General features: G+C 34.6%; 1 protein-coding gene across 1 annotated transcript; it reads left to right on the forward strand.

The window, feature by feature from the left end:
- Nucleotides 1-3,566: 3,566 nt before the first annotated feature.
- On the forward strand, nt 3,567-14,823 carry LOC144439990 (protein amalgam-like). Its single transcript, XM_078129219.1, has 4 exons — nt 3,567-3,627; nt 8,139-8,447; nt 11,793-12,095; nt 14,501-14,823. The coding sequence occupies exons 1-4, from the start codon at nt 3,567-3,569 to the stop codon at nt 14,821-14,823; spliced, it is 996 nt and encodes a 331-aa protein (XP_077985345.1).
- The last annotated feature ends 782 nt before the right edge of the window (nt 14,824-15,605 follow it).

Consider the following 15,605-nt stretch of genomic DNA (forward strand, 5'->3'; position numbering starts at 1 on the left):
CAGTATATAGTATTATAATTGAATGTTTTGAGTCGCTTTCCACTCCATATAAACGATGTGGAAACAGCAACTGAAATGATCCAACAAACATATTTTAAATTTAGAACTGATGATTCTTAAATTTTACGTTAACCATTTGTATATAAGACTACCAAACTCGGCCAAATAAGTTCTAAAATGTGTTCTCCTTACTACATATAAGCAGCAAAGACAGCCTGATTTATCCAACATGTCCTCCTTATGTTACAGTTATTGACAAAATGTATATTACACGTTTTTTTCTGGTATATTTTCTCATATGTTAACAAAATTATGTCTTGATATTTAGATTATTGTACGAGATACACAAATATCCAACGTCTGCGCTAGCAATTACTTCGACATACCAAGCTATTAGTTAACACTTTCAAATTGGTTATACTCTAAATTATTTTATTTTTCTTTGTTAGCAAAGCACGACTTTACAGTTAAGAAGTCCAAACGTCCACATATCTGAACTCAATCAAGGAAATGACCTTGTCAAGATTAATAAATACATGTATGATACACAGTTGATTACTTTTGAAAAGTTAATAATCTATAAAGTCAAAACTTTAGTTATTTAATCCTAGATCAGATCTAAGATGTATATCCCTAGGCTGCGTTTCTATTTAAAAAAAATAAAATGTGAATTTATCTGAGCGAATATCGTCGGTTAGCTACATATCTTTGATTAAATTTGTTTTCATAATTGTCTTCCTTTTCCTGCTTTAGATTTAAATTAACCTAGTATTAAATTAACTTACCAGCTACATAAAGGTCTGCTTCAGCGTTGCCTGGATTTCCTGCGTCATTACAGTCATACGTTCCTTCATCGTCTATAGTGGTGTCGTGAATTCGTAGATTATAAACATCGTCGTAACTATCTAGTTCATACGTACCAGGTCCGTGTCCAGTAAGAACTTCTCCATCTGCTATTCTAATACTGTCCTTATTCCATTCATAAAGGGTAGCTGATTTTGTTACAAAGGTACAATTCAATTGTGTACTGTCGCCAAGGACAACGATGGTATCACGAGGCGTTTCCGTATAAATGGCCATGACTTCAATGGAAACTAAAAGTGAAATAAAACATTCTTCATTGGTATCACTTGCATACAGATTCCAACACCACCAGGACAATTCTATGTGTGAAATGAATTTAATTGACAAGGCAAATAAAACTAACTGAATTATTTTTTTTTTTCATTTAATGAAAGCGTTCCGAACAAGGTCACAAATTTCCATTGCCGTTTCCTCAACCTGAAACTGCTGTAATTACGTCAAGTAAACCGTTTTATATGACAAGTATTCGCAGTGAATATCACAATACCTGTATAAAATTAACAATAAGAGTGACTGAGATATTGAATATATATGTCATATAATCTAATATCTGGTAAATAGTATTCTTTGGCTAATCTCCATGGTTCAACCCGTGTCTCTTTTAGTTTTCAATAACAGGACGCTTTTTACGACATCCATGTAATGGTGAAATTTGATAAGCATGTACACATTTTCAGAGATAAAATCTTTTCAAAATACTCACATAACTGCGACTCGAACATGAAACCAAGTCCGTCAGTTTATATCCATTATACCAATGCTCATGTTCATGCTCACTCACCCACCCACCCATTAACTCACTCACTCACTCACTCACTCACTCACTCACTCACTCACTCACCCACCCACCCACCCACCCACATATACATACATACATACATACATACACACACACACAAACATACATACATACATACATACATACATGTTACATACATACATACATACATAGATGTATACACCCACACACATACATACATACATACACACACATACATACATACATACATACATACATACATACATACATACATACATATAATGTAGACAGACTGACCGACAGGTATATAATTTAAAGGTATTCTACCCCAAAAATTATTTGATCACCATGTGTTGTGTATGTCATTCGATGTGGACATTTAATCAGACACGTTGTAAAGATATCAAACTGTTGTTCGTTGACATCTGACGACATTTTAAAGTGAATTAAATGTACTTTTTGTCTCACTGAAGACATGCGATGATAGAATATAGAATTACCCTACCTGCACACATGAGCAGTTTACCCACAAGCACAAAGTATACCTTTCCTGACGTTTCCATTTTGTCTTTTGTACACACACTAAGCCACAAAACGCTGCGAATGTTGTCCTGTATTTTATTTATACTGTATGCTGTATAAAACATAAGGTAGGGGGCGCTACTACAATTCAGGACAACATATAGTTTCGGCGCAAGACATCATTTTGAATTCGTAGCTTTCCAAAAAAAGTCATTATGTCGGTAACGGCAACGTGAGTTATTTTCTTGATTGCAGTCATTCCTAAAGGAAAGGGTAAGTCTGTTTCTTTCTTTTCTTCCAATTTCTTTGTTAAAAAGGCTTTTGAATATAGAGGTGACAACATTATGCATAATCCAACATTAATCATTCATGGTGAATTTAATAACATGTAATTGCAGTACATGTAAAGAAGGCTATATCCGCGATAGCAAGTAATGTTGTAAGACGACCGTTTCACCGTTTTAAATCACAATAAGATGAAATCTGATCGATGTATAAAGGCCAAACAAAAAAGGAGTCTTTTTAATTAAGCGAACCTGACATAGAATTTCATTTTTGTCAGAACCTGAAATTAGTGCAATTATATGAAACATGCAATTTTATATGCATTCATTTTCCTAATTACCACACGATCTCTAATGGACAGAAGAAACTCTAGTTCTTCTCTTAAAGGCCATCTGGATATATAGTAACAAAAAAAAAATTCAATACAATCAAGACCATCAATCAGCCATTCACTCAATTTAGAAGTAATATCAACATGAAGATCAAATGTATTCAAAGAGCGCCTACCTGCTGATCTACCAAAGAATCAGTATTACTCAGCAATAGTGTAGTTGTATATATAATGTATGGCGTCTGATAAACGCTGAACAATGTGTAACGGAAATGAATCTGTAACCCGTGTTTTAATAGGGGTAAGGGCAAGGTTTGGAGAATAGTTTGGAAAGGTTTGCCCCATTGGTATGTATATGGTCACCCCGCCTAAAATATGAGCATGTTATGGCATTTTTACAGTTAATTTATTAAGTTGAAATGGTCACTGGTGTACATTTATTACATGTTCATATAGATTCGTGAACTTGAATAACAGAGCTATTTGCTATCCTGATGGAGCTTTCCTTACATGCACTGCAATTATATATTATATATGAGCTTGGGACGCTGAGACGTATTTTTTTTTAAATAATCATTTCCATATCTAGAATGGATTAAAATGAACATGAATGATATATTCAAGCGTCAGTACATCAATGTCATAATGTCATTCTTTTAAAGCTACTCATTCGATATGGTGTATTGCGTCGACGACACTATATGTGTTTCTGAATTGTTGTAGCGCCCCCTACCTCATAATGTATACCGTATAAATAAAGCAGGACAACATTCGGGACATTTGCTGGCTTAATGTGCAGACAAAATGAAAACGCCGGGAAATGTGCATTTGATAGTGCTTGTTGGTAAACTGCTTATGTGTACAGGTAGGTTAATTCTATATTCTGTTATCACATGTCTTCAGTGAGACGAACGGTACATTTTTAAAACATTTTAAAATTTTTTAAATTTTTAAATTTCGTGAGGAGTCAACGAACAATAGTATGGTGTATTTACGACGTGTATGATTCCATGTTCACATCGAATGACATAGGTATGATGATCAACTATTTTTGTTAGAATATTTACAAGTTACATACATGTCGGTTAGACTTGTTAGTATGTATGTATGTATATATGTATGTATGTATGTATGTGTGTATGTGTGTGTATGTATGTATGTATGTATGTATGTATGTATGTATGTATGTATGTATGTGTGTGTGTTAGTGTGTGCGTGTGTGCGTGCGTGTATGTATGTATGTATGTATGTATGTATGTATGTATGTATGTATATCATATATATAATATGTAATTTTCATTAGGTTGTGTTTTATTACATGAAGGAAAGGTCATTTAACAAAATGTGTTAAATATTCCTTTACTCCTGTCAATGAAAAGTTGTTGTTGTTGTTTTTTTATCTCTGGTGATCTGTATATTATGCAAACGTGATTGAGAATTTGTAGTGATTACTTTGGACATAAATCTAAAATGAATCTGTTTGAAAATAAATAATTTGGTTATTTCCACTATACTTGTATTAATGCAAAAGATAACTCGCTATATATGATTTTCACAAAAAAGCCTTAACAATCTTGTAGTATGTATGTATGTATGTATGTATGTATGTATGTATGTATGTATGTATGTACGTACGTACGTATGTATTTAACAATTTTGATATCTTTATCAAAAATCTAAGGCTATCAAACAAGTTAAATTGTCATGCACATTTTTACATATTTTGTGACTGTGTCTCATATTGTCCATACATATTACAAACATACTGCGATTTAGCCATGTTGGATAATGTATTGAAGTATCTCAACCCTATTTTTTTTTTATATGTTCATTTCTTTGTCTGTCTGTCTGTCTGTCTGTCTGTCTGTCTGTCTGTATGTATGTTTGTTTGTTTATCTGTCTGTGTAACAAATTGGGAGGTTAAAATAATCAGCACCATAAATGACTAAAACGGAAGTGTTGCCGTCGCCTTAATTACTGCAAATGATATTGACATTATTTGACACTGTTGATCTTATAATAACTTAATGTTGTCATCTTAGAAAAATACTATTCGCGAAATGCAAACATTTGTTCTGAGTATTAATTCATGACAACTGAGAGTTCACGGTGAGCTCGCAAAACATCAAAACTTAGCGAATGTTAAAAAGTTGTATTCTGTCATCCGTAACACTTTCCCCTACTTCCAACGTGTGGCGTCGCGTCACACATTTTAATATTCAAAATGATTGCCTTTCATAAAAGAAACACTTTCTATGATTTTGTAAATCGACAGAAAAGGAGAAAATTACAAGCAATTAAAGAAATTAAACTTGGAATATTATGGATGTGTGCTCATTTCTTGAACATCAGTCTGATTTAGAGACAGGCAGTTTACTTTCAAAGATTGGAATTGCAGCGATTATCTTTTTCAATATTGACGATAATGCGAGTGGTTATTCAAGAAGTACCTTCAGAGTCCTCTATCATACAGCTCCTCTATCATACCGCGTCTGGCCAGACTATACAATCACTCACACAGCCGTGCCTATCTTTTACCCAGATAAAAATGAAACCCTTTTGAATTTTGACTTGTAAAATCTATCATACAGGTACTCTTCAATGACAACTCAAAATCGTGAAATATATGATAATTTCATTAAACAAGTGATGTCATTCTTTTCTGTGAAAAAAACAACTTTACGTCGTGTACGATTGAATAATGTTGGACTAGCAGTTACCATACGGGTTTTTAGCATGTGAGGCATTTCAGAAATTCTTGCGGAATTTGAAAGGATTTTTTGCATAGACAATAATACAGCTCATTTCGGTCGGATCTCTGTTTTACACTCAAATTTGAATTCAAATATTTATCTTGTACTGCAGATTCAATATAGCACTATATCAACATGGTTCCTTTCTTTACTACGTAGGAACCTTACATCACAAAATCAGACTCAACGTGTGAGCAACGCATTTTGTAGCGTTTCGGCTCACTGCAACTCAGAGTCAATAAAACTTTGGAGTTTCCAATACTCCATACCTCAAGAAATATTCTTATTAAAACTAAAATTTTCTCCATAGATAAATCAACAATATTCTTTCTGCTTGTACGCGACCGTTGAGATGTAAAACAGCATCACTGAAATGGTTGTGATAAAAGAAATAGATTTCAAGAATTTTCCATCGTCAAACTAAATCGAGAATACAATTATTATTTCTTACACATGTCTCACGATTAGCTTTGTACACACAGTAACAGAATCGCTGATCGTGAATAGAAATGAATTGGAGGAATAAAATAACGTCAAATCTCTACTACCGGATGGTTAATGAGTTGTTTGTCCTTCAAAAGTCTTAAAATATGTAGTTCGCATGCGAACTGCTTCGGTCTGCATCAGCGTCCGATACGCGATATTGCCAATCGCCTGTCAGCTGTTCGGTCCACGTTGAAGGTTTCACTGCTGCAACGTTTGTCAAAGTCTCTATCGCTGTCTGTTTACAATTCCACTTTTTGAAACACAATCCCTCCTTCTGAGATGTCTTAGTCCGTCACTGCAATATTTTACTACAAGTTGCAGTTCGAGTTGAATTCCCACCATTGTAACTTAATCATTAACAGTTTCCTTTCGAAAAGTTATCGAGTCATTGATTTCTCACTCACCCAGTGGCGTTGTTTTTTTCTTCTTCTCAAAGGTTGTCAATTATTCTTCATAAGTTTAAATTTGTCTCATTACGCGCACAATGGTCCTTCTAGTCCAAGGCCGGTTCTTCCACCAATGTAACAAACTGTGGAGGTTACCTCTACTGTTAACGTAACCCTCCTTCAATGTTTCTCTCTCTCTCTCTCTCTCTCTCTCTCTCTCTCTCTCTCTCTCTCTCTCTCTCTCTCTCTCTCTCTCTCTCTCTCTCTCTCTCTCTCTCTCTCTCTCTCTCTCTCAGACACACACAATGTTCATGGTTAGCCTGGATCATTTGGAGGTGGCCACGGAGCAGATCGAAGCTCCTGTCCTCGGACCGTCTCCTCCAAAAGAATAATGAATCCATAATTTTATTTCAGTAAATTCTTATCAACATAAAATATACATTACTCAAATGATTGGGTGATAAAATAATCAGCACCATAAATGACTAAAACGGAAGTGTTGTCGTCGCCTTAATTTAATGCAAATGATATTGACAAATATGAAAACTGGCCAAACAATGTGATCACGTCATTGTTCTTCCAACTGTCTGTAATCAGTCATTATTTGACACTGTTGATCTTATAATAACTTAATGTTGTCATCTTAGAAGAATACTGTTCGCGAAATGCAAACATTTGTTCTAAGTATTAATTCATGACAGCTGAGAGTTCACGGTGACCTCGCAAAACATCAAAACTTAGCGAATATTAAACAATTGTATTCTGTCATCCGTAACATCTGTCTGTCCAATTCTCGCCCGATGTTTCTATTAGAATTACAGTTTGCATTGTTTACATTCCATGTAATTTTCCTTCGAGAATTTCTTAATATACAAAGTATATAGCGATAATAGTTTCTAATATAATGACATAAATACAAAGACGATGTTATATATATGTTCCATGCATTTGTTCTTGTGGCAAACAGAAAATAATACTTGAGCTTAAAATTTAAAATTTGTAGTTTTGGCCGAATGTGTTGTATCTGCGAGTGTCTACGTCAATGTTTGTGTCTGTGCCTGCCTGTGAGTGGGAGAGTGCGAGCGTGCGTGCGTATGTTTTGTGGGTCTATGCATATGTGTCTCTTTCTCTGTGGGGGGGGGGGGGGCATCTGTACAATGAATATCACTTAAAAACTATATTTCATATTCGAGGCCTTGTCGTAGTTAAGATGAATATGCTATACACATTTTATCTCGGTCAAGGTGTACAACTAATAAAAAAGTGCAAAACATTGTAGCATATGTACTGTAACCATTACAATTGTTTATGATCTAAAACAATTTCACCATAATTTTAATACTGTCACAATACCCTGGATTTCAGAATAATCATTGCCCAAACTTGGCATATATAATTGTTTGTTTGATTTAATTATAATGTTTCAGGTTCTAGAAAGGGTAAAGAAAATGGTAGCGTTAGTTTGTCACACTTCCCTTAAAATGAAAAAAAAAGTATTTCATTTTATTGGCCTTGTCAATAACGTTAAGTTCACATCGATAGATCTTACTTAATTTAAGACGTTAAGCATTTTCCTGATGGTGTTTGAATCCGTTTGTAGGTGGTAATATTGAAGATTTGTTTTCATTTTTAGTGATGTTCACTGTGAATACTTTGTCATATAAAACTGTTTACTTGATGTACTTACAGCAGTTTTCAGCTGAGGAAAGGGCAATAGAAATGAAGAATATAATTTTTTATTTCACTTTTAGTTTCCATTGAAGTCACAGCTATTTACACGGAAACTCCTCGTGATACCATCGTTGTCCTTGGAGACAGTACGCAATTTAATTGTACCTTTGTAACAAAATCAGCTCACCTTTATGAATGGAATAAGGACAGTATTAGAATAGCAAATGGAGACGTTCTTACTGGATTCGGACCTGGCACATATGAACTAGATAGTTACGACGATGTTTATAATATACGAATTCACGACACCACTATAGACGATGAAGGAACGTATCAATGTAATGACGCTGGAAGTTTAGAAAACGCTAAAGCAAACCTTTATGTAGCTGGTAAGTTAATTTAATACTAGGTTAATTTAAACCTAAAGCAGGAAAAGGAAGACAACTATAAGACAGAGATATGTAGATAACCGATGATATTCGCTCAGATAAATGTACATATTATTTAATAAATTGAATCAGGGACATATTTGTCACATCCGATCTAGGATTAAAAGTAAATTTAACCCTAAAAAATAAATTGTTCCGGGCGTTGTTAATATCAACTTTGTGTTTTACTTTACTGTATTCTTGTCCTGACAAGGTCATTTCCTTGCTTGAGGTCAGATTTGTGCATTGGCGTTTTGGACTTCCACAATGCCACACGTTTGCCCGTCAGTGACAATTTTAATCACCCTTTTGTTATCCCGATTGACACCCTGTGTTCAACTAAATGACTTCGCCCGCGACAACACAGTAGTGATAATCTCATGAATATTCCAAGGGCGGGCACGGGCGGGCACGGGCGGTTTTGGACAACCGCGGGCAACACAGGTGATTACCGCCAACTTGAATAAGATCACCTCCCTTAACTATAAGGTCTTGATTTGCTAATGTTAAAATTAGAGTGTAACCGGACTCAAATTGTTAACTAATTAGGTGTGACAAAGTACAATTTAGAAAAAAAGGTAGGTTATTTGAGTATTTAATACATTACTCTGAATATATAAATATATATTAACATTTAACAAACGAGACCCGTAATAAAAAGTGTAATCATTTTTAATACCTCTAATGAAGTACCTTCAGATACAAAGGATTAACGTGAAATAGTCATATAAAAATATAATTACTCGATCATTTTTTGTTTCCATTCGACTCGACATTAACAGTAAACACGGAGCCAAAACAAGTAAACGCAAAGTTAACTTTAATATTAAATGTCGAAGAAAGAATTCATTTTGTAATCTTTGATTAATGTCGCCATGCTTATGAATGTTATGCAATGTTGTATATTCTCGTGAAACCCCAATAACATGAAGCAAGTAATCCAACATGTACAATAGCCCCTAGCAGTACAGTATTGGAATTCGAGGAAGTCAGCCTCGAATGCATGATTACTGTGGCAACAGGAGCTCCTGGTGATCTTGTTTGGTACAAACGTAGAAGCAATGGTGAAACAGAAATGTACGAAGAACCGGTTCCAAGTAATTCATGGATAACCAACTTTAACCGAGAAGATAATGGAGCAATAGTGAATTGCCAATTAGAACATGACACAATACCATCCTGGAAATGGTCATTTATTTCATGTGAAAATGACATTGTCATGGATGTGCAATGTGAGTGAAAATTGATTTTAATACATAATCATATTTTGATATGTATGTATTTTGATATACACGCTAATACACGCTGGATAGAATAGGAGAACTGTGTGCATTCGGTATATAATTATATTACATACAAAAGTGCTGTCACATTTATCTTGTACTAGAAGATGTTTTAAGAGTGTTGAGAGAAATATTGCCTTTATTCTTTTAAACCATTCGTATGGGTATAATACAATGACCAAATTATTTATTTTTAAACTGTTTTATGTCCAAAGTAATGACTACAAATCCTCCTTCACATCTACATGTACAGATCGCCAGAAATATACAAAATATGTTAAAGTGACAAGAGTGAAGAAATTTCTAACAAATATATATATATAATCTGTGAAATTGCCCAATTCATGAAATCAACACCCCAGTTCAAAACTCTTGCCCCAAAATAAAATGTACACACTTTTAGACCGTAAGCTATACTCTCAATTGCATAAGGTTGACAATTTAATGAACTGGGCAAAGGTACATTGCACATTTCATGAATTGGACAGTTTCACGGATTAGGTGTAACATATATATATATATATATATATATATATATATATATATATATATATATATATATATATATATATATATATATATATATATATAATATATATATATATATATATATATATATATATATATATATATATATATATATATATATATATATATATATATATATATATAATCCCAGGAAATCAATTTCAGTTGACATCACCACGTTCCTGGCATGATTACGTGGACTACTGAATATTCCGCGGGGAGCATTGTGACGGAATCATACGGGGAGCATTGTGACGGAATCATACGGGGAGCATTGTGACGGAATCATAGGGGGAGCATTGTGACGGAATCATACGGGGAGCATTGTGACGGAATCATACGGGGAGCATTGTGACGGAATCATACGGGGAGCATTGTGACGGAATCATACGGGGAGCATTGTGACGTACAACTAACATTGATTTCGAATCCTGTCGCGAGGTAAAGCTTACGCACAGATTATACTGTGCTGTGGATTGTCAATCAAAATTATCGGTTGTAACCTTAGGGTGTACATGTAATGTCACATTCAATTTCAATTACGTAAGTAAACTTGTCTGAATGCAATGTTTGTTCCGTCACTTTAATTACATTTGACTCTTTATATTCGTTCGAGATGTGTAAGCCCAGAGCTCTGAGCTCGACGGAAAGTCGGAAGCAATCCTACAGGGTGGTACATACAAATTGTCATTGATACATGATTGTCAGTTAGGATAAAATGTACGAAATAAAAATAGCTGTACCTCTACCGTGTATCAGACTCATGCCACTCAAGGATGTGTGTAATGTAGTGTGTGCATTTCTAGTTTTGAAAATACATAATTATTACGATAACTTGATCGTAGCGTAGAATTGGTAGGAACAGTTGAGAGTTAACAAAGATTGGTAGAACAGAGGTGATTCGGTTTTTTGAACTGCCCTGTTTGACGTCACGCAGTGGAAGATTTGCACGTAACTACGTGATACATATGTTTACAATTATTCTAAACAAACACACGTTACATGTAAGCACTAGCCCGGGCTTCAGTGCACTGGTGTTAGGATTAGGATTAGTTTAGATTGATCAGATTAGAAAAATAAACAACGGTGCAATTTCGTGCTATTATAAGTGAGCTTCGGGTAGATTCTAAGTACTGGCAAATCAAGAAAAGATAATGAACAAATAACCGATAAAAAAAAGCGACTGGCTCTGATACATGTTTAGGGTGACATGATCAGATTTATCAATTTCTTTATGTTACTGGCAGTTTGTCGTGTTATGAAAGAAACTTTCAGTTAAATAAATTTAACAGTAATATACAACTAGCCCTCGTAACAGATGGGTCATATTAACGACCTTAACGAATGCACCACTCAACTCCCTGTACACGCCTACGTTATTTCAACTCATATGGGACACAATTACCTGCTTTGGCGTGGAGAGTTTCTATAGATAGTAAGGCCACGAAAAGTCTCTGGACTATTGAGAGAATTGTATATATTCCTTTTTTTAAAGTTTTACATTCTGTCATGACTGTAGATCCGCATGAACTGTATGTATCTAGTGATACTGATGGTTATGCGATTGAAGATGGTGATTTCTATGCCTTTTGTGAAATAACTGAGCCTGGAAACCCGCAAGACGTAGACGACACATATTGGATATTTGACGGTGAAATTCTCCCGCAGCATGAAGACACACTACAAATACAACAAATCAACAGATCACAAGCTGGGAAGTATACTTGTGTAAAAACGAATACATTATATAATGGTGATACAGGCTATGGATCGGCATCGATTTCAGTCAATGTGGAATGTAAGTATACCGTTCTGTAAATACTCTGATATGATTACTTTTTAACTGTGCCTGCAAAGTGATTTCTAAGAATACAGTTTATTTAAGAATGTTTTCATTTCGATTTAAGACTCGTGATGATACTTACTTTAATCGAGATATTGAAGACCACATTCATGTAAACTATAGCGTTAAATTTGTATACGGTTTGGTTTACGTCTAAAAATGCCCTGCATGTCCTAATTTTCAAAAAAGTATTGTTTTTTTGTGTGATCTCGAACCCCCCCCCCCACACACACACATGCCCCTTCCCCCCGCTACAACATCCAACACAGTGATTTTAAATTTCTTCCCCAAATAAAGATTGAAAATCTCTGTTGACTGGGTATCTCCAATAATAGAATATAAATGAATTATATTTATTCGTGCGAAGCCCACATCTATATGTAACTCTATATGGACTCTGAAGTCAATTATCAATATTACTATAATACACGTATAATGTATTTGTATACATTTTGCATATTGAGAGAGAGAGAGAGAGAGAGAGAGAGAAAGAGAGAGAGAGAGAGAGACAGAGAGAGACAGAGAGAGAGACAGATAGAGACAGACAGACAGACAGACAGACAGACAGACAGACAGACAGACAGACAGACAGAGACAGACAGAGACAGACAGACAGACAGAGAGCGGAACCATTTCATCTGAATGTATACGTCTCGCTTATTGTTTTGAATGACATATAGTCTGATGTGAGGTAACAGGGTGAGAGATAGTGACATCGATTGCGACACATTAACATGGGGTGGCAGTCTAAGGGGTTACCACCATCGTGTACACCCAACATGATGAAAACATTTATCGAGAAAAGTTCATTTTGCAAATTGAAAGCAAATATCAGCTATTGTAGTTTTATTTTGAGGAATGTTATATACACGTGCAAGTACTAAATCCAGTATCCGGCGAAAAAAAAGTACGTCATGATATATGTATAGATTTTTTCGAAGTTAGGTGTAAATTAGACTAAACGATTGCAGTATTAGTTATATAGCCGCATTAAGATATACTGTACAATATATGTGTTGTGTGAGGTACAGTGTTGCAGTGATATTTGATATTTAGTTCAACTCTATATATACGGTGTTATTTACTTATCTTCTCGTTAAATAGATTTATCGACTGTACATATGTCGATATTCCTCTAAAACGTAATTGAAAGCGACTCAGTTACAATACGTTGTGTTTCAATAGGAGGACACCCTGGAGCATACAGAGTTATTCTGACAGCACATGCTACACTTTTAAACAGAATATTGAATGACTACAGTTTCTTTCGATATTTTGTCTAAATGAAATGAACTACATTGTATGCCACCACATCAAGACATTGATCCCCACGTGTGTGCGTCTAGTTACAGTAATTTTAAATGGTTTCTTTCATTCAAACTAAGGGACGAGATCATTAGTTCACTTTAGGATAAAAAGCTAGACTAGTTTAATAGTTAGACCACTACACCACTCGCTCCTAACTATGCAAAATAATGGTTTCAGATACCACAGTTTATTTCAAATCAGTATTTTTCTTTTTGGTTTCTTTATGGCTATATCAAAGAGAGCCAACGGAAATTAATTGACGGGCAGTCGCAATTTAGTTGATTTGTCAAATGAAAGGTCTCAATTTAAATCCTATATCAAAAAATAAAGTAATATCTACAGTTCTATTTCTAATTTAAATATTCTTATCAGTGTGTTCTAACTTGACGAATATTTGTTCCATCATTTTTAAATGGGGGGAACAGAACGTGTTCCCATTATAAGTAGTCACGGAACTAGTTCAATATTTATATTTGTATCCAATAGATCCATCTTCAATAAATATGACTATCTCCACTGATAACGTGACGGTGGGTGACAACGTTACAATACGGTGTGTAGCATATGGTGGAAACCCTAATCCATGGATATGTATCTTAACATTGAACGATGTTCTTGTTTACCAAACATTTGAAACTGATTTCACTTACGAAATAAAAAGCATAGACAGCGATCAGAGTGGTACATATCGGTGTATAGCAACAACGCCTTTCTATGACGGCAGTATTGGAAATTCGACAGCAGACGGTAACATAACGGTACAGTGTAAGTCCACTTGTTTGTACATTTCACAGAGGTTGCTCAGTGTTTTGAGTTTGACAAAATTTCGATACTTTGCTTGGCTTGGACTAAATATATATTTACAACTTGCTATTCTAGAACGATTTTTTAAACTTGTTTCTTGAATTATTATTTGCATATGATATTGAAGTGTACTTCATGCCAAAATGTATACATATACTGATAAAATTACATTAGAATATACATTTTTTTATCGTAACATGTATTATAGTGGATAGTGTACTTCAAAGTACTCTTCACACTATTTACAGATACCCCAATGATCATATATGCTCCTGATTTCGTTGAAGCAAAAACTGGGAACGAGGTTGAAATTAATTGTACAGCTGATGCAGTACCAACAGCATCTATAGTGTGGTATGAATTATCTGATAACGTCACACAAGAAATAAAACCAGATAATCATAGGGACATCAAAATAAGCTACGCCGATGGAACTCTTATTACAAGTACCTTTACAATCTACTCAGTTACTTCATCTGACTATGGAACTTACATGTGCAATGCATCTAATTGGATTCCACCAGGTGATGCACGTCGAATTGAAGTGTGTGCTGGTAAGCCGTCAAACTAATAAAATGATATAATTTAAATCTGATTACAAGAATACGAGAATGATAATGTCTCTGCTAAGAGGGACTAGAGGTTTAGCTGCAGAACATTGCGTTGAGAGCTCAAAGTCCATCGACCTCAATCTAATATTTTTGCAGTATAATACATTTTGATAACTAGGTATCATTATATTTAGGATTTGTTATTAATAACTTGAGGGTAACAAATTAGAGCTCATGTCAGTAATACAAACGTTCACGGAAATTTGTTTCTATCAATTGTAATTATAATTTATCTACTTATTACCTAACACTCTGACTATATCTCACATTGTCTATGGCAATTACTCATGTTAACACTGTATTGTATTGTATTGTATGACTGTAATGTGTCGTGTTTACTTTTTTCTTTTCTGGTTTCTCTGCTTGTGAAGACTTTTATAATGAATAAATAAATAAATAAACAAATAGATAAATAAATAAATAAACAAACATATTGTCTCAGACAGATTGTTTATATGTAGAGCTTGCTATAATCAGATACCTATAAAATGTTGATGAACATAGCTTTTTTCCCCTAACAAACCAGTCCAGCAAACACTTGTTGGTCATCATAATTGTGTTCATACACGGTTAATAATTGCAACCCAGTAAACTCCAGGCGTTTTAATGAAAAAGGAATTAGAAATAATAAGCGTACTTAAATGATGCCCTCTCTAGTTGGCAGGTGCCTAGTCGCGTTAATTGTCATAAGGGTGTCCAGTCTAACAATGGGCCTCTGACAAATGCCTCTGTTGACATTGAC

The sequence above is a fragment of the Glandiceps talaboti genome, chromosome 9, assembly GCF_964340395.1.
Source record: "Glandiceps talaboti chromosome 9, keGlaTala1.1, whole genome shotgun sequence".
Classification (NCBI taxonomy): Eukaryota; Metazoa; Hemichordata; class Enteropneusta; family Spengelidae; genus Glandiceps; species Glandiceps talaboti.

What these genes read in the sequence shown, in the direction of transcription:
- LOC144439990 (XM_078129219.1), top strand. Translation starts at nt 3,567, where the DNA reads ATGAAAACGCCGGGAAATGTGCATTTGATAGTGCTTGTTGGTAAACTG. An exon ending in TAAACTGCTTATGTGTACAG is followed by an intron (nt 3,628 to 8,138) that starts GTAGGTTAATTC and finishes TTTCACTTTTAG; the next exon opens with TTTCCATTGAAGTCACAGCT. An exon ending in AGCAAACCTTTATGTAGCTG is followed by an intron (nt 8,448 to 11,792) that starts GTAAGTTAATTT and finishes CTTTTTTTAAAG; the next exon opens with TTTTACATTCTGTCATGACT.